The sequence below is a fragment of the Thermobia domestica genome, chromosome 8 (genome assembly GCF_964235325.1).
Source record: "Thermobia domestica chromosome 8, izTheDome1.hap1.1, whole genome shotgun sequence".
In the NCBI taxonomy this organism is placed as follows: Eukaryota; Metazoa; Arthropoda; class Insecta; order Zygentoma; family Lepismatidae; genus Thermobia; species Thermobia domestica.
In genome coordinates, this window is record NC_137461.1 from 3,570,176 (window position 1) to 3,590,767 (window position 20,592).

Below are 20,592 nucleotides of genomic sequence, written 5' to 3' on the forward strand. Positions count from 1 at the left end.
GTAACAACATTAGATTTTATTTTTGTTCATGGACAATTTTTGAAAAATGCATATGTAAAATTCATTTCGTTACGAAGCGCATTTAGAAAAGTGATGAATATATATATATCGTTGCGGACACACTTTTCATTCTGTTATGCTGATACGATGCATACTAATGCGGAATTGTTGATGATACGATGCATACTAATGCTAATGCTTCAAATGCACTTTTGTGTTCTGTTTGCAGCAGCACTCCTTTATGATATTATATTCTTCTTCCACACATTCAATGTCAAGTATTACCGTCATTTAGAATGTTTTCGTACCTTCTTACAATATTTTGAAAATGAAAAAAAAAATCATGCCATTATTCATATTGCCTGAGGTTATGACTTCAATCCTTTACTGGTGTTGTTACTGGTTGCTGCTTTGGCTTCGTCTCAAAGGAATTCTTCGGCAACGGCAACGGAAGGCTGAGGTGAGCGAAGCAAAGGAGGCTACACCCACGAGGCATCCTTCGTTGAAAAGAGGCCAACCGGTTCTCGAAGTCACGTGATATCCCTCCCTCCCTCCTTCTCTCCCCACAGGTGTTCTGCTGCTGCCAGGTTGTCCGTCCTCCTGGGCTTTTCAGTTTAGAGTTGGCATTCGTGGTGTCAGGGGAGACCAGTGTCAGTGGTGATGTTTGTAGGCAATGACAACCGCCATGGGTTGACGTAAAACCCTCCCCCGGACAGGTGGATAAATTCTTCTTCTTCTTCATTGCTTCATTAAGTGATACAAGAAGAAAAAGTGTTGTGATTACTTTATTTTATAGTGTTTGAAGAGGTGTTTACAGAATTATCACAAAACACACCTGAAAAATATTTATTTACATACATGTTAATCGCTGAGGGATATAAGTGTTAAGTGTTAGTGGTGCATCTATTATCAGAAAACAAGTTACCTGATGCCAGAATAAGTTACTGAGTGTTTTAAATATTGGTGTTAACAAACGCCTAGTGAGTTATATTGGTGTTTTGATTGACGCATAAGTGAGTGTTCTATTAAAAAAAAAAAAAAAGGATTGATGCATAAATTGTGAGTGAGTGTACTTATTTAATGACGAAATAAAAACGAAATATAGTGAAATTAATAAACCATGGCTCTCCGTGGGCCACGGAGGAAGGACATTAAGAAGTCATCGTACTACGTTTGGTTTCTGGGTGCAAAAGAGAGCAAAGGGTTGCGCGGGGAAGAATATGTGAGACCAGTGGTTCGTTATTTGGTGGAGAAAGAAAAAGACATCGAACCATTCAAAGTTACGTTACAAGTTAGCAATAAAGGTTTGAAAATTATCCAGAATGTTCCAGGTAAAACCAGCAAAGGTCGCACAGAAGTAGTGAAGCATTTTATCCCTCATCATGCCGTGACCTGTGTTGTACAAGAGGAAGAACCCAATGATGATATAGTTTCTTGCATTCTACTAATCTACAACCCAATCACAAAATGCCCTGTGCATGTCCATTCGTATCGATGCGATTCCGTGGACACTGCTTGTATCCTTCGGGGGCAATTGCAGACACTAATAGAGCGTCCGGAGAACCAACGGAAGTTTGCGGAAATCGAAGCCCGCCTTCAAGCGAAAGGGTTGATCGTTGCTCCCCCACGACCACGACCTACGACAGCGACCGGTTCCGATGGCCGTAGCAGCACCAGAGAATCCGAATCTTCCGGTTCTTCCGAAAGAGGCTCACACAGCGACCGCATCGCCACTCTGTACGATTCTTTGGCTGCAGAGCTAAGAGAAAAACTCGGATCCGGAAAACGACAAGCTCCTCTTCTGCTTCCGCCCAGAGACTATGATACAGTTCATAGACAGAAGGGGAACCTCACGGGGATTGAACTCAGGAGGTGTCTAAATGCCAATATTGTAGGCGTCAATGTCCAGAAGAATAATAGCATAAGTAACAACAATAATAATAACACTAACACCCTCAAGGATCACCATCACCACAATGGAAAGGTAACCAATGGATTTACGACTCCCAATCCTGCAGGATCTAGCGGTGCTTCCAGCGGAATTGGATCTGATGATGCTCCGAGTCCTGATCAAGAAAGAGAATCCGATCCAAGATATTTGGACAACCAATCCAGTTCAGGTGAGTGGAGCGAGGAAATTATTTCTTCTATAGCATATTTGTTATTGCTTTGTATTTCTTTATCCTGTTTTCTGAAGACATTCTTGTATATACAGAGGATATATCCTATTGAAGACAATACCATAAACGGAATACCAAAGGACCTGATTATGGGTTTTTTGAAAGATTTTTGAAACAGTATTTCGGTGAATATATACGTAATAATACAAAATTGTTTCTTCTATGTTGTAAAAACCAAACGAAAAGCCACTGCAATTTAAAGGAAAATTTCTCTCTCTGTTGGTGTTTGTTGATATATATATTGGGTGAACATGCGTACAACTGAGGACAATGGACAACATTAAAGACTACTGAGGACAATGGTTACAATAATAGTTGTCATAAATGCCTTTTAATTGCTTGAGCAGGCGAGCAGCTGAGGTCGATTGGTTTGTTTGATTGGAATTAAGTGTCCCTATAAACACAAGGTTACATGAGACGGAAACCTGCAGTTTAAAGTGGAATTCGAACCACCTTATGCGTTAAAATTTTAATATTCTTTCACTGGCAATCGAACAAGTCGCCATGTGCAACAAAGGCGAGCTTGCTAGCGACTACACTAGCGGGGAGAGTTAGCGAAGGTTGCCCGGGAGGCAGATAGACAGTTAGGGTTGTTAGTAGCTTATTTTCAAGATTATTTTCTAAGAGAACTATTTTATTTGTAACCTAGCTGAAATGCTGTGATTCACACAGGAAAAATAGGTTTAAGAAATTATTATTTGCAAAAAATTACCCTTCGTAACATTAACCGGGTACTTATTTATCCCAATCTTCCATTAGACAGGAAAAGAGTTGCTCTATTTATAGTATAAAATCGAATCAATTTTCCAGAGGGTTCTACGAAGTTCTAATGATTTCTAAAAACTTCCAGGTTGTATAGAGTTTTATTCATTCTATTGCACTAAACTTCGGCCTTAATTTTTGTCGGGATTGTCATAAATGAGCTTAGCGATTACGAGAACTATAGATTAGAATTTAATTTCTAATTATTATTATTTTTTTTTTTAGATTATAAATTATACAGTATGTGTATCAAGTTTGTTCGAAATTGCTCCAAGCATTCCAGAGTTATGTTGGAACATACATACATACACAGAGACACATGCACTTAAATATATATTTCCTCAGTTACTCTTTAGAACGAACTAAAATTAGAATAAATGTAATCAAAATAATATTTAAAGCATTGAACGATGGAAACAATTTACTAAGAATGAGCATCCTTGAAAAAGTAACAACATTATTTAGACTGTTACTACAAGATTTAATTTTAAACATTTTACTTAATTAGAATTTAAACTAAAGCACTATTGAAATGCCTAATTAAATATTGTCGATTATTATTAATATTGTCAATGTGTAGTATATCTAGTATCGAAAAATGTTGTATTGAAGTATTGTGTTAATGATGCATTCTCAGCTAAGAAACAATTATGGTAACTCCAACATGAATAATTAGGAGACTTGAACAGACGTACTAAACATCAACTAGTTAATCATAATATCTATTAGTGAATTAGTAAATTGGTGAAACAGATGGTCACCATTATTATAAAATACCTCAATTGAAGTTTGAAAGAAATAAAAAAGTCAGTTTGAAACAAATCCTATTACAATGGTAATGGTTTTGTTACTCGAGAGTCCTGTGTTTTTAGTGCTGCAACATGCATGTTAATATGTGCATGAGTTCAGAAGCACATGGAAGAGTATTCTGATGCAGATCCATCATATTGTAATGCTTATCAAAGATTGATCAGTACATTTTCGAAAAACTGGATCAGTGAAGGATGTGCCCAGAACATAAGTTCTAACATAAAAGCGTGTTAATGTATGCCCACATATCAGTGGCGTTTGCTACATGTTTTCAGTGTTTTAACCGCCCCTTGAGGAAGACACTCATATTATGGAAAATAAAAACTTACTATATTTAGCTATTTATTTTTCTGCCCACTCTGCATTAACAGCAGTCTTTATAAAGAAAGTCGAATACAGTAGTAGTTGTTCTTAATGTTCCCAAAAAGATAATCCTTCGGAATGGGAAAAGAATGGCGTATATCCAAAGCTCTACATGAGTTCATCTGATAGAACAAATAACCCTTTCCAGAAATTGGAAATGCCACGATCTTCCTGATAAGAAACAAACGGATAAAAGTGATATCATATAGGGATGCGCATGAGACAAGATTTGTGGCTGTCTCGTCTCGAAAATGTGCTGTAAAACAGATGTCTCGACTCGAAAAATGTATATTTTTCTATTGGAAGAGCCGTGTCTCGACTCGAATTTTGTCAGGAAAATCCTGTCTCGACTCGTCTCGTGCGCATTCCTAGATATCAAGTGCAACAACGGAATATTATTAAAGTATTTGTGTATTACACATATGTGTTTCAGAAGTAATCATGAGGTGAAAATTATTACTCGTTTCAATCATAAACTGGAAATCTCCAGTCTCAAGAAAATCTCGAGTTTCATTCATAAACAGGAAAAATCCTCAATCTGTCTGAATGATGTCTTGTAAATATAGATCCTCAGTTTAATTTTTTTGAGGGTGGAAATACTCGTATCTCAGGAAGTCTATGTGCGTATTACTCTTATCTCAGTGAAGGGGGCGCGGTGGCTCAGTGGTAGAGCGTTCACCTCCGGTGGTTGGGGTCCCTGGTTCGATCCCAGCTCGCGCCGTGTGGGCTTTGTGGTGGACAAATACCGTGCTCGTGGGTTTTCTCGGGGTTCTCCCGTTTCCTCCCACTTTCTTCATTCCACTATTTCACTCATTTCTTATTATCACCGTCTCCTTTAGCCTAATCGGCATTACCGTGGGACGTTAAACTTAAAGATTTCATTTCATTTCTTATCTCAGTGCGTCGTTAAACATTCAATCATATATATAACATTAATCATAAAAGATTAATGAGTAATTCATAATAATAATAATAATAATAATAATTATTATTATTATTATTATTGTTGTTGTTGTTGTTGTTGTTGTGTGGAAAAGAAACACCAGTACTATTGATGTAATAAATGCAATAAACCCATATCTCGTTCTGGTTATGGTGATTCACATTGTTCCGTGGATAAATTTGCTTTCTGATTCTCAATTCAGATTTTATGCATACATCATATTGATTTCTTTTTTACTGTTTTTGCTGTCGAGTGGGAGACTTCCAAGTTGTTTGGGGGGCTGAAGCCTCATATCCTACCAAGGTGTGGCAACTCTACTGTTTCCAATAGTTAATTCTTTCCCTTAAAGCTTTCCTGGTACATCCCTGTGGTGATGATAATAAAGTAGCTGGTGGAAACGAAAGCATCCAAGAAAACCCATGCATACGGTGTTAGTCCATCACAAAACACACTTGGCGCGAGCTGAGATCGAGCCAGGGATCCCAACGACAGAAGTGAATGCTCTACCACTGAGCCACCACGACCCAGGCATTTTGCTATAACAATATTACAAAAGAAAAATTAAGTTCTAACTGTGTTAACATCCTAAATTATTCTTGTAGAAAAATGATGGTGTATTATAATGCTTTCATTACCTAACAGCGTCCAAGAAATATATCTGGTTTATAAATATATATGGTTAGGTGTGTTTGTTGTTTGACTCAGTGGACTTTTCTAATATTTTATGATGGAAGGCTTTGAGCGAAGGCGAGTTCTAACATGTTTACCTCAAGTTACTAGACATTGACACTAATCCAATAGACTTTGTGATAGGGTCTCCAGTTTCTTTCCTACGTTCCTTGAAATTACTGTAATATGATAAACCAGGAATTAAAGCGCAAGAATGTAGGAATAGATTGAGCATAAGGAATATTAATACTACACTGGATAATAATGACTTTATTACATTAATTAAGAGAAAACAATCTTGATTATTCATTGAATCATTTAGATTACGTAATTCTGAAACCAAACAAAAGAATACTTTATTGTTTGTTTATACAATAATGCTTTATGTAGGTATTAATATAATAATTGAACTGTATGTACAAGCATCAAATGAGAGACGTGCTTTTGTGCATTCGAGCAAAGAGCTATTAAACAGACGATTGACTTAAAACAATGAGATTTAATTAGCTTAGGGCTCTCGTTTCTTCACATGGATTCCTCATATACTGCCCAATAAGTATTCCTTCTCTTATCTTTCATATAAATAACTTTTTACTTTAATAAAACTTTATGTAGACTTAGATCTCAACAGACTTTCTTTATCATGTTTCAATGCATCTCAATAGGTGCTTGGATTTGGTCCCAAACCATATACCTAGGCAGCTTGTAGTGGAAAACATTGCGTTCATAGATCTTAAAATCATCATTCATTTTCTTTTATGGAATAAACACAGGGAGTCTTTAAATGAAGATTTTACTGTAAAATTAACTAAATAATAAAATAATCAACGACCTCTGCATATTTTCAAGTTTAACGTAGCTCTAGTTTAAGTAGACTAATTATATATATAAGACTCTCATCTGATTAATATCTTTCAAGTTTCTATATATTTGGCATTATTCATGTAAACACTGCAAACTTCAGTTCCTCCCTCCTAAATGGTTTAATACTATATGTTATTGAGGTACTCGAGATCTGAAGTTCCGTTCCAAACGACAATGCATTGAGAAATTATTTCTTGTATTCTTCTTTATCCTGTATAATTCTACCTTTCATTACCTTGCCTCTTTTGAGACTTCCTCAAAAGGGTGTCCCAGGAGGAACCACTGGTCTACGGTGTTATGAAACTTCAAAATGTAATAAACCTGCTTGCTCTTCCTCATATTATACAGAGTAGCGCCGAGCCGACTGGCATATGTCAAACTTGAATATTGCACAGGCGTAATAACGTATATTGGTTATAGTGCTGCCAAAATGTCTTGAGCCGTGGCAAATATGCTAACTAAAGCTCACACCCACGGTTGAGCCAATAAGGGTTCAGATGTTACTGAGCGAGAGAGCCTTAGCCAAAGGGAGTGAAATTCCTTCAGCCGATAGCAGCGCTCGGAACGGAAGACTAGGTGTCAAGTCAATGTGGTATATCTATAGCAGGGTGGGAACCAAAGAGGAAAGAGTGCACGTTATATGGTCAGTTGCAATAGATCATTTTAGCATAGAACATCGTGTTATCTCAGATCATAGTTATTAGAAAACCAAGTCTGTGCTAGAGATGCGAAACTTTAATGTTGGTTGACATGGTAAGGTTCCGTCTCAGAACATTGGCCTGGGTGAAGAAGTTTGAAGAGACGGGTAGTGTGTTGGATGCGAAACATGGAGGTCCTGAGATAACAGTACGAACTCCTGAGAACGTGGAGAGACCAACATGAAAGTTTCGAATAAAAAGATGTTGCACTTCTGGCAAAGTTATTACTTAGTTTCATAATAACTATGAACTGAGGTAACACGATATTCTGTGCTCCATTGCGACTGGGCATATAACGTGGCATTTTCTCCTCTTTCGGTTCCTACCCCGCCAACCAATATAAGTTATTACGCCTGTGCAGTATTCAAGTTTGAAATGTGTCAGTCGGCTCGGCGCCAATCTTGTACTAGGAGAAATATAAATGCAAAGGGATTGAAATGAAATGTATACGTCAAGCAAACAGTGTAAAGTTTAATTATTTATTTTCTTGTCGAAACTTCTTGCTGCAGTCACAAAAATTGTCGATTTTTGTTTTAGCGATAACTAAACTAGGGAAGAAAGAAAGAAAAGAAAGGGGATAAGAACTGACAACCCTATCAAAGGGTCCCTTGACAACTTTAGCTTTTGAGAAAACCAAAGTGAAGACATGGCCGTAGAATGCAACAAGAATTGCAATTCGTTGTTGTTATAAGGTTTCAGATAGAAATTCAACAGGTGTCGCTCAAGTGATGTAAAACTTGTTCAACTTGTTTTCCATTTTAAATATTGTTAGGGTTATCAAGTCTAGAAGACTCAGGTAGGGGGTCATGTAGCCACACTGGAAGAAAGTAGAAACGCTTTCAAAGTTTTAACTGGAAATACAATCAGAAAACGACCATTGGGAAGACCTAGAAGCAAATGGGAGGACAATATTAAGATGAATCTCTCAGAAATAGGAATACAAACTAGAAACTGTATCTAGTTGGTTAAGGATAGATGTCAGTGGAGAGCTTTTGAGAACGCAGCACTGAACCTCTGGATTCGATAGGACATAGAGTTAGTTAGTATTTTATCTCGGTTTAAATTTTGAATTGAACTCTTTGACAGTTGTTAAAAATTAATGTAGAGTTTCGGTAGGAATTGGTGTTATATCTCAGACAAATTGAAAGTGGAGGACGTAATATTTGTTGTTCGGAAACAACACATGTGCAAGTTGCTTCCTGTTCAACCGCTACGTAAAGTGTACAAAATGTGTATCTGAAGATAATGACTTATTTAATTATTTCTTGCCTCCATCGTTATCAAAGCGTTTAATTGTGTGTATGGCATCAAAGACATCTGTCTTTGAAACAGAAAACCCGCACTCATAACACAAAGAAACAAATCAGTACAATGACAAAAGATTTGCATTTAAATTACGGATATATAGCTACTTCCTAAACATATGTTTCTATGTAAACGAGGGTAACGTGTTGCTTTCAATTTGGTCTTGACATACGAGCATTGCTTACGAATCAATGAAGGAAAATCTCAATCAAATGTGTGAAATCTTTGAGTTTTACGTCCCACGGTTAGGCTAGGCTACAGAAGACGGTGGTGATGGAAAATGGATGAAATGGTAAAATGAAGAAAGTGGGAGGAAACGGGAGATTCCCGATTAAACTAACGCACATGGTGTTTGTCCACCACAAAGCTCACTTGGCGCGAACTGGGATCGAACCAGGGACACCAAGTACCAGAGGTGAATGTTCTACCACTGAACCACCGCTGCCCCTCTATCAAATGTATGAATGACGTGAACAATTATACCTATGAACAATACACAGCCAATTGAAAGGAACATTTGACGCTACGTGTACAGTGTTCCGTTTTTGCAAAAGTGCAGTCAAGAACTTTACAAGTAACTGTTAGGGAAAGACAGGCAACAATCTGCTCGTTAAAAGCGAATTCTGCTATATATATAAAAAAATTACAATTGGTTACAGTAAAATAAAATAAAAAATATTATTTTCGATCTCTCTCCAAACGTACACATGAGAATTTAGCTTCAAGCATATTGTTTGGTTTAGCCATATAAATGAAAATAAAATGAATTTTTTTTATTTAGCATCCCTTGTCCCTTATTTAGTAACAAAATGCATTTGAATATTAAACTTAGGATTAGGATTAGGAATTAGATTTCTGGGCTAGGATTAGGAATTAGATTTCAGCATCTAAGTCCATTTAGCCCGTCACGTATATGAGGAATGACGTCCCTCAGCGAGCACAGTATCCAATAAAAGGAAAGGAAGAAAGGATTCCGGAAGGAAGGAAGCTGCCTGGGATCTATATGTTAGGTATCATCCCGGCATTTGCCTCGTGGGAATGAGGAAAACCCAGAAAAAACTCCCTCAGGATGGCTGGTCTGAGAAAGCTTTTACACTCCCCATTAGGATCTTCCCGCCTACAGTCGGACAATTTGTCCATGCCGACCAGATGCCACGGTCGAATTGCCGGGCCGAACACCGGCATCTTTCCGTGCGATTTTCGACCGTGACGAATAGTTGCCTTGCCGAGCAGTCGGCAAACAGCCGGAATTGAGCATTAAATGCGCCGGCGCCGCCGTCGAAAAGAGGCCGGCATAAGGAGTCGGCAGAGGGTCGGAAAGAGGCCTTTTCGACTTTTTTGCAGACTCTGACGGTCGGCAACAGTCGGCAAAAGGCATTTGATTTTACAATTTTCAACCGCTAGCCGCCTCGGCAAAAGGTCGGCAACTTTGAACAAGTAGATCGTCGTGCCGCTGCGGACGGGTGCCGGCTGATTCCAGCGGCGGCAATCCCTATTTATGACCACGATTTCCTGATGGGACTTTTTCGACCAAGTGGCCCCACAGGGAATCGAACCCAGGACCGCTCGCACCAAATATTAAACTTATAATTGCACTTGAAGATAATCAATTATAATGTGTAATATAATTATAATGTAATAAATTAAAGGTAAGTCCAAGGAGACTTATGGCCTACAGAATTAAGTTTTGTGTTGAGTTGAGTTGGGTTATGTGTATGTTGAGTTAAAGGTGAGACAAGTTAACTTCAGTGTTAACTGAAAAATTACATCAATACGTTTGTATAACTTGAGTACATGACATGCACAGGTTACTATGAACCAACAACGTTATCTGAGATTTTGCTTGGGAGGGGAGAAGATTTTCCACTCATATAATAATTTCGTTTTTTTTTTTTTTTTTTTTTTAACCGACTTCAAAATATAAGATATTCTGTTTCACTTGTATATATGCATGTTTGTTCGCGATTATATCGACAAACGTTAGTCATATTTTGATGCGGCTTTCACTAAATGAATAATCTATACCCAAGGAAGATTTACATTAAAAAAAAATTAAGAATGTAATTAATTTTTTAAAAAATCAAGTAATTCTTGCTACGCGTAATGAGAATTTTTCCTAGAATATACTGCAACCAGAAATTCAACAAAGTAAGGAGGGTTGCATATAACCAAGGTGTTAATATCTTTGTGGCCAGCATTCTCCAAATGGTTTAAAACCTCTGATGAATGTTTAGGCTACTGGCGATATCATGACTATTTATTTGCCGGCCTTGCTCAACTTTTCCCAAAATAACATCCACTTTTTCTATAATTAGTCACCCCTGCTAGGAGCATCTCTGGCATTGAAATTTTGAGAACAAAAGCGAATGAATCTTCATTTAGTATTTATTGCTTTTGATAACGTATCTTACTCATAAACAGTACAAATTTCTTCACGTGCCTGCGCAGCACTTACGTCTTTATCGAAATGAAATTGTAAAATACAGAGCTATTTGCAGGAAACTTACTCATCTTCACGGCGTAATAACTTATTTCTGAACAAGAATTTCAGCATTGTTTGCATTTCTACTAGCCTCAACTGTCAGCTCTCAAATGACGTTAGGTCGCACTCGCTGCAATTCATATATTCTACGATTTGAAATACTAACGCTATCTTGTGATTAAAATGCTAACCACGTCTTAGACTACGTATTATTTTGATTTTGTTTTCTCTAATTTTCATGGCCTATTACCAAGGAACGTTTTTACCTATAATAACAATAATAATTTTAAAAATCAATAATTTTGATAATTAATTTCACATTTCTTCATGCATGTTTCGTTAGGAGACCCTTTTAATAAGGAAATAGTATCGTACCTTTAGTATAGGTATCTAACTAAACTATTAAGGTAACGAAGAAAAAATGGAAACATTAAAACAAATTCAAAAGGAAAATAACTGACTCAAAAATCGCACTAAAAAGCGAAAAAACTAATTTAAAAATTTGAACCAATTTCAAAATAATGTACTAAAAAGGAAGAAAATATTAAAAGATCTAAAAATCAGACAACAATAATAATAAAACACTAAAAAGTAGATGTAATTTTTATTATTATATATATATATTTTTAAAAGTCCTGCCAGGTCAAACATATCAATAGCTATAAAGTTACCGTCGAAATATTTTTATATTAGGGATTAATTTGTATGGCTTTACACCTCAATTTTTTTAAGGTAATAGTAAAAAAATATTCTCTGGTTTAAGCGTATTATTATTATTATTATTATTATTATTATTATTATTATTATTATTATTATTATTATTATTATTATTATTATTATCTGCTTATTAACGCTTTTATTATTTTCTGCCATTTATTGAATTGTTTAAAGTTGGTTCACATATTTGTTTTAGGTTTTTATTAGTATACACTAGATTTTCGCTAATCCAGCTGTTTCTTGCAAAGAGGGATGCTGGATTAGTGAAAATGTCGAATTATTGAGAGTGTCTGAAATTGAAATTAACACTCACAAAACTATACTTTACTAAACATAAGGTTACATACATTATCACAGAAAATGAAATCTTTAAGTTTTACGTCCCATGATTATGCTGGTTAGGCTAAAGGAGACGGTGATGATGAGAAATGAATGAAATCGTGGAATGTAGAAAGTGCGAGGAAACGGGGGAACCCCGAGAAAATCCACGAGCACGGTGTTTGTATACCACAAAATCCACACGGCGCGAGCTCGGATCGAACCAAGGAACCCAAGCACTGGAGGTGAACTCTCTACCACTGAGCCACCGCGCCCCCTACATTATCACAGAGAAAATAAAGAAACTTAGTGCTTGAGTTTGTACGCAGATTATCACTCACTATGAAACATGTCCCAAATGTTCAGTTGAAGCATTGAAGAAGCTCGACTTCGGCATGCCTTATCAGGCAACCGCTTTACAAGCAACACTGATTGGAAACCACAATAGTACTGTATGTACCTGTATTTTTCGCTACTACAGTATAAACGAATACAATCGTTGATAGATTGTTGCAACGTTTTACGATAGACGGCAGATGTTGGGACCGGATTACTCAGAGGACGGATTACTGACGGCCGGATTAGCAATAGCCTACTGTAATACTATAGAATTGCTTTTAAAAGCATGCATTTCTCTGTCTCTACAGAGAGGGACAATTGCCCCTGCCAGGGATGAATTCAGGGGGTAGCCCGGGGGGGGAATATCCCCCCGAAGAAAATTCATTCCCCTCCGGAGAAACTTCCAAAATTTCAGTCACAAAATGTAGAAATTACTTCACCCGATTATCTGCTTTTCTTTCCGTGCACGTGCAGATGAAATCCAATCTCTCAAAATACATATAAGTGACGCAGACCCATTCTATTTAAATATTAAACATGTAACATCTAAGATAGAATACCAAATAGTCAATAAAACCTGTATTTCTTAACGCTATGACCGAGTTTGGCAGAACATGAAATTGTCAACTGTTGAAGAAAGGTTTGTATTTTAGTAGGTACAACACTCTCACTCTATATTACATATTAGTAGGTAGCACTAGCACAGATTGAGATAGGAAAGGAAAGATAGGGAAGATCTTTCGATCATTCCATATGATTTCTGATGTCAGCAGACTTCAGTTCTTGAAAATGTAGTTCTTGCATTATTTGAAATAGAGCGCCTAAATCCCATTTCTAGCATCGAAGTAACAAACGTAAATGTGTTTTACGATTGTTAAAGTAAACACACCTTTCTTTAACTAAAAATAAGTCAGTTAAATGGTGAGATTCAGAGGGCGTCATTTAGAGGGGTCAGGGAGGAACAGTTATCCCTCCTGAATTACAGATTTATGTAGAATTTATCAATATAATAGTAGTATATAAGTGAAAGATTGCTATTGAAGGTGACGAAGGAGAAGCAAGCGGGGCGACGGCTTCGGGCACCGAAGTAAGGGGCGCACGATTTGGGAGGGAAAAAGAAAAGGAAACCGAGAGGAATGAAACACATATGCACATGTGGGCATGTGCACATATATAAAATGAAAGGAAAAAGTAATAAAAAGCGCTCCAAATCAAGGAAAAGCAGGGTTTACTTTTTAAAATTTTCTCACCTTTTGCGGCTGGTCTGTCGACCTCACTCATATGTAGAGGGGTGCCGTCGTATACTCTCGCCCCAAGCTGTGATTTTCCACGATACGGCACTAAAAGATTTCGTAACCTAACTGTTGATGTGTATGCAGTGAAGAAACCAAAGCTAATATGCTAGATTTAGAATCAGAAGTGTGAGAAAGAATGATAACTTTTTGTTAAGATATTCCAGTGTATGTTGGTTTTAGGACAAAAAATAAAGTTAATTTAAATATTTTTAAAAACTTCTACATTAGTAACAAACAGTAACTACTGAATATAGGAAATAATAACAAAAATAGCTACTGTAAATAGCAGTTAAAGTTTAGTCTAAAATATTTCTGCCAGTCTTTATTTAATGTTTTAGATAAAATTAAACGATTGTTTTTTTTTTTAATTATAATTTCTCATTGAATATTTATCAGCAATTAGTCTCAATATTAGGTAAGATGTGCATGTGAATGGAATTGTTAAATATGCTGCTTTCTTCAAAAATACAGACCCCCCGAGGAGTTCACATTCCCCCCCGGGTGAAAATGTCTGAATTCAACACTGGCCCCTGCCCTTCCCAAACGACCTTTAAACGCAGCTAAATATGTAAAAAAAAAAGAAAAATACATCATTAAAGTATTTTTTAAACAGACATCGCCGGGGACTCAACCTGGATCTGTTGCACAAAATACAATTTAGCCACGAGGGAAACCTATGTAACGCACGTTCGTGCAGTATTTATTCATTTATTTATTATAATTATTCTCGTGGGATCAAAAGAAAAGAAAACCACGGCAATAAAAATCTAACCCGTTTCAATTCGCTTGATATTAACATTCCACCCATTGATTGTATGATACATTGCTTTCAACACATCCATTTGTGTAGCTGCAGAGGATTGTGAAAGAAAATGTCAAGGTTTAAACGCATAGAAAACGCCAGGAATTGTTTTATATTCTTGTCAACCAAGCGTAACAGGCTACTCACCTTTCAACTATGTAGGACATCATTTCTTTTTCCACTCCGATACACCGACAACAATGATTATAAAATGGTAATTGTTGCTCTGTGGAGTTACTTACAATGTTATGTTTCTTCGTGTTCAATTCAAAAGCGTCTTTTTTTTTTTAAAACAAATAATTTAGACGCTTTTGTAAAAAATAACATATAAAGAAATACAGTATTTTTGTAAAGACATTTTGTAATTTTTTTTTAAAAAAATATTATTATTGTTAGTGCTTGATAGAACTTAGTTGATTGTCGTCTTTTGTTACTTTTGTTTGAACAAAACCACAAAAGTGGAAGGAAAAGGGAAAACCAAACAGACAGAAAGAAGCAGTGGCTTACACAGAAAATTTCATCAAGAGGACCCGAATTCATGTCGCAGGACACGCAATACTTTTGCATTCTATCTTAACATTGTGAAATTGTATTTCTCCATAATAATATTACATATTACATAACTCCAATTACCCGAATTCCAGTCACCAGGATCGATATGGGAAATGTAAAATAATTACATTAAGAAAGTTATTGAAATACAAATTGTATGTATTCGTTGACAAAGATATAATTTCTCTGAAATTCCTATTTAAACTAACGTAAAATTGATGTTTAATTCGAATTTTATGTATTTTTAATCTTTGAACACCCATTGACGCGACTGTTGCGTCAAGATTTTAAACCTCAATAGTTCAGCCCCTAATTAAGGTAGAAAGATAATTTTGATATCAATGTGTTTTTAAAGGATGAAGCTTTTCGCCGATATGTATTTTATGTACAGTCGCTCACATTAATATTCGGTTTTTATTAGGAATTGCTAAAAACAAATTGGATTTTGATAATAAACGGAAAAGTAAACATAAGTTGTAATACAAAGGATACGTGGATACATATTGAACGCTGAAATATATATATATATATATATATATATATATATATATATATATATATATATATATATATATATATATATATATATATAAAAGCACAAAATGCTAATCAATGCTTGGCAACAGAACGTGAAACAGATAATGGACCAAAAACACCTCCCATTAATATTCGTTTTCGATAACACCAACGGCGTTTACTCGTTTCTGTACTAAGTATGGTGACAAGACATATACTGCAGATGGCATCTGAAGAGAGGTCATGGCAGAAGTGCATAAACAGCACTGAACGTCGTGAATCAAACATGTTACATGGACTGTGGTGAATATGAGTAGAAAAGATAACAAGTTTCGAGCAGTGGCAATTGGTGATCTATCATCATGCAAAAGGGGTAAATACGCTAAAATGGCTGAAATATTACGCACCCCCAAGAGTACCGTTGGAGACATTCTCAGGAGGTATAAAAATGAAGATAGAATAAAATCCAGACCACCAATTGGACAGCCCAGGAAATTGACAGATAGTGACGAACGTGCTATTCTTCGCAAAATTAAGAACAACCCAAGGCTAAGTGCAGCATCCCTAAACTCCGAGTTAGGCAAGAACGTTATCGCAGAAACGGTCCGCAGAGTGTTGAGATATTCCGTGTTTCATGGTAGGGTACCAAGTAAGAAACCGTACGTAAGTATAGTCAATAGAAGAAAATATTTAATTTCGCACGAGAACACGTGGGTAAATCGACAGATTTGTACGAGAATGTCTTATTCGTGGACGAAAGTAAATTTGAGGTGTCAGATATTTCTGCCACCAGTCTGTTGATTAAGAAGAAACTGTGTCATAAGGGGCATGCTAGAGGGAATGGTGGCAGGAAAGTGAGGAATGGGGCGAAGGAGATTACAATTAATGGACGATATCAAATAGAGAAATCGTAGTTGAAGACAAAGAGATTAGCGAAAGACAGTGGAACATGGAAGCTTCTCAGTTGCGGAAAGTGATCTGACAGTTATGGCAGAATATCTATGATGTTGATTATATATTATTTCACTTTTATCTTTTCATTTTTATACATGTTCACATGGTTAACCGGGTTACTTGCGTCTGTATTTCCATTTTATTTTAATGTTTTATTACTTTTAGTATCACACTCTATTAAGTACTCGTTAACTTATATTTAATTAAGTTTTATGGTTGGTTCCAAGAAGAAGTTGTGTTTTAGCTGAGCCATTCACTAAGAATTTATTAATAATAATTAACTGAATTGTATTTAATTAAATGAAACTGTATAATATAGATGTTAATGATATCCAAGGGCGTCTCGAAGTAAAGCAACCATGAAAGAGTCAATTGGTTTGTTTTAGTTTTGCCAATCCTGTATTCGTCGAATGCCATAGTCTATACAATTATTGTTGCACACCAAAACAGGAAGGCACAGTCGATTTTTTTATGATGTGGTAACTCCCGTTTTGTATGACTACTATATATTTAAATGTGTGGATACTAGACTAAAGTTATCAATTAAAGAAAGGTACTAACTAACTCTATGGTCAATAGTACTCGAAGGTTCAATGCCGCCTTCACAGAAGCTTTCTATCCTTAGCCAATTGGAGCTGGTTTCTACTTTGTATTTCTATTTCTGCGAGACCCATCCCATATGTCCTCCCATATGCGCTTAGGTCCTCCTAATGGTCGTTTTCTGATTGATCGTGAAGTTAAAACTTTGAAAGTGTTCGTACTTTCTTCTATTCTGGCTACATCACCTGTCCACCTGAACCTCCTAGACTTGATGACTCTAACAATGTTTAGTAAACGGTATAAATTAGTATGTAGTACCTCGTTATGAAGTTTCCACCATTTCTCATTTATATTCGATTCAGGATTTTAATCTCAAATAAAAGAAAGTACTAGAACCTGAAACACTTTAATATGAATGTAATTGCGAAAATATTAGTACAGAGCAAAAGGTTCGTTTCAGATTCAAGAAAATACAGTACAGGAATGCTGTCCTCGTTCGACTAGACATTCCCCATTTAAGAGGGATATCTCAGCTTTTTCGTCTATTTCCGAATTGTCCGTAGAATTTATACGTTTCTTTTGGTTTCGTAAATGACACCCTTATACGTTGGTTCCTAGAAGGGTGTCATTTCGGCTCAAGAGTAGTGGGGGAGGGGGAAATGCTATATATTATTTCGATCTATATTATCTATAACATTATATATTAACATTGTGTATAAACATTTTAATCAATGCTATAATAATATAAAATAACCACTGGCAGGACAGCCCTTTAAGGGTCTCAGCCACTTCAACGCCATCTGTTAGTAACAGGCTGAACTATGTCCAAACCCAGCGACGAACACGTCTCGCCCTGTTTCTAACAGGCCTATCAGGAGGTTTCTATTCTATTCACGTGAGTCCCAGTTAGCCTCATGACGCTGGGTGGATGCTGAAAATTGGGAAGAACCGGCCGGGAATCGAACCAGGACCACGTGGACGAACCGAGAACCGCTCAACTACAGGGTCCCCCCTATAATAATACGTGAAATTTTGCTTGTCAGTAAAGCATCTTTATCCTCAAGTAAAATTGAAATGACTTTACTAGTTCATAATCATAGCTTTAAATATTAAGAGATATTTTTTTATTATTAAAAGATCTGAAGCTTTATTATATGACAAATAAAAGAGTCAGAATTTAGAGCAAAGCGCTCAAAAAATTCATCTCTTAATATTTTAATATAAAGTATGGTAAGGTGACTTAGAACACTTATACGTTACATTTCCATATTAAATAATTTATGTATTAACAAATCGAAAGCTCCTTACTTTATATTATTCCAAACACTACTATCGAGAAGATTAAGGTGATGTTATATCCCTCGAATGTAATATGTACATATACAAGGTGTTTCAAAACAACACCGACAACGGTTGGGAGATGATTCCTGACACAAAGATAAGACAAAAAGTATAGACTATCCTGGGTGCACAAATGCTTCCTTTCGGAGTTATAGGCTGTCGAAAACGTGAAAAAATTAAATTTAAATATCCATAGCTCCAAAAGTATAGGATCTACCGTAGGCGGGTCAAGATTTCGCTTAGGAACTAGTACATATGTGCCCTATCTAAATGTGGAGTTTCAGAATCCTGTGGTACTTCCGTAACAATTTTTACAAAAATAGTTGGAGAGTACTTCAAATTATATGCCCGTAGTCAAAATTAATCTATAAAAATTGTTGCCGAAAAACCACAGGATTCTGAAACATGGATATTTGGATAGGGCACATATTAGTTCCTAAGTGAAGTTTCGACGCGATTACGGTAGGTCCCATAGTTTTGGAGCTATAGACTTTTAAAGTTCTTTTTTTCATATTTTCGACAGCCTATAACTCCCAAAGGAAGTATTTGTGCACCCAGGTTGGTCTATACTGTTTGCCTTATCTTGGTATCAGGAATCACCTCCCAAACATTGCCGCTGTTGGTTTGAAACACCCTGTATGTGTGCGGAATGTTCAATCACCGAGGTGAAAATGAACACTAGGAAAGTGATTTACAATATATCAACATAAACAATAAAACTGAAATAAAATGCAAAATGGTAATAATCTTTTATTCTTATTTCTATTTAATAACGAATGTAAACTTTGAGTATTAATAACTAAATAATAATAACAGTTATGATATCCATTTACGTTGTAACACATATTAATATCAAAATATTCAGTTTATAGCTATTATTATTAATATTATTATTATTATTATTATTATTATTATTATTATTATTATTATTATTATTATTATTATTATTATTATTATTATTATTATTATTATTATTAAGTATTCTGCCTTTTGCCTGGAAATGTTACTTCCACATTTAACAATCTTCAGCTTTCTCTTTTACCTCCCAATATTTTCTTCTATTTTTCAAATCATCGATCACTTGTGTCCTTCTTTCTATTCCTGGCTTTCCTTCCATCTTTCGTTCTATGGCGGTATGAAAACTAATTTCTTCGCAAGATGTGTCCAGTTCAATTTGTCTTTCTACGAAGAATGCTTTCTAAAAGCATCCTCTTCTCTTCTATCCGTTTTAAAACATCTTCGTTTGTTGCTCTCTCTGTCCATTTTATCTTCATCTTCCTCCAACACCATATTTCGAAGCTCTCTAAATATTTCTTCTCTAACTTCCCTCATGTTCAAGTCTCTGAACCATAAAGTCCAATGCTCCATATATAGAACTTGACTAATTTCTTCCTAAGTCCAATATTGAGCCTGTTTGTTAAGAGTGATCTTTTGTTGTTGAATGCTTCTTTGGCTATGGCAATTCTTGACATTATCTCTTTGGTGCAGTACGCGTTTTCATCACAATTCGTTCTGACTACTATATAACTCAATTATCGAAGTATGAACAATAAAACTAAAACTTATCAAAAACTAAAACTTATTAAGCACCATGCCCTGCATATGTTTAAAGTATGTTTTGAGGTATGAATTTGAAAGATTTATACGATTTCAGTCACTAATGTAAAATACAACACTTTTCACAAATAAATTCGTTTCTGCTTTCAAATACATCACATATTATGTGGCAAAAAGGTCTCACATCCTTGGCACTGTATTCAATCCTTGGATTTGCATAGATTATTCAGCTGCAAAGTATAATACGCCGGAAAATTCACAATCATCAGCATTAGTCTTGTTGGAAACTTGTACTCTGAGTGGTTCTTGTGTCTTCCTTCTTCCGCTGAAGAGTCCTTGTTTTCTTCCCATCCATATTTTCCAAGGTACACAGATAAGGTACAGATGTTAGAACAGTAGTTTCTTTACGGTAACGAGGTTTCATTCCACGATATTTTGACTTGTGTTTTATCTTTATCTTTTGACCGCACTAAAATTATAAATAAGTTTGAAATCACCCCATTTTAATTGCTCCAAGTTACCCTTACAGTTAAAATTCTGTAAAGATTCCTTTCTCTGACGGTATCACGCTGTTAGAGCGTGCGT

General features: G+C 35.9%; 1 protein-coding gene across 1 annotated transcript in view; it reads left to right on the forward strand.

Moving 5' to 3' along the window:
• The first annotated feature begins 601 nt into the window (after nucleotides 1–601).
• The window catches only part of LOC145692652 (uncharacterized), a 188,537-nt gene continuing 168,546 nt past the window's right edge, over nucleotides 602–20,592 (forward strand). The window contains exon 1 of the mRNA XM_081768007.1: nucleotides 602–2,120. Coding sequence (XP_081624133.1) covers nucleotides 1,121–2,120 — 1,000 coding nt within the window. The 5' untranslated portion in view covers nucleotides 602–1,120. The remainder of the gene's footprint in view (nucleotides 2,121–20,592) is intronic.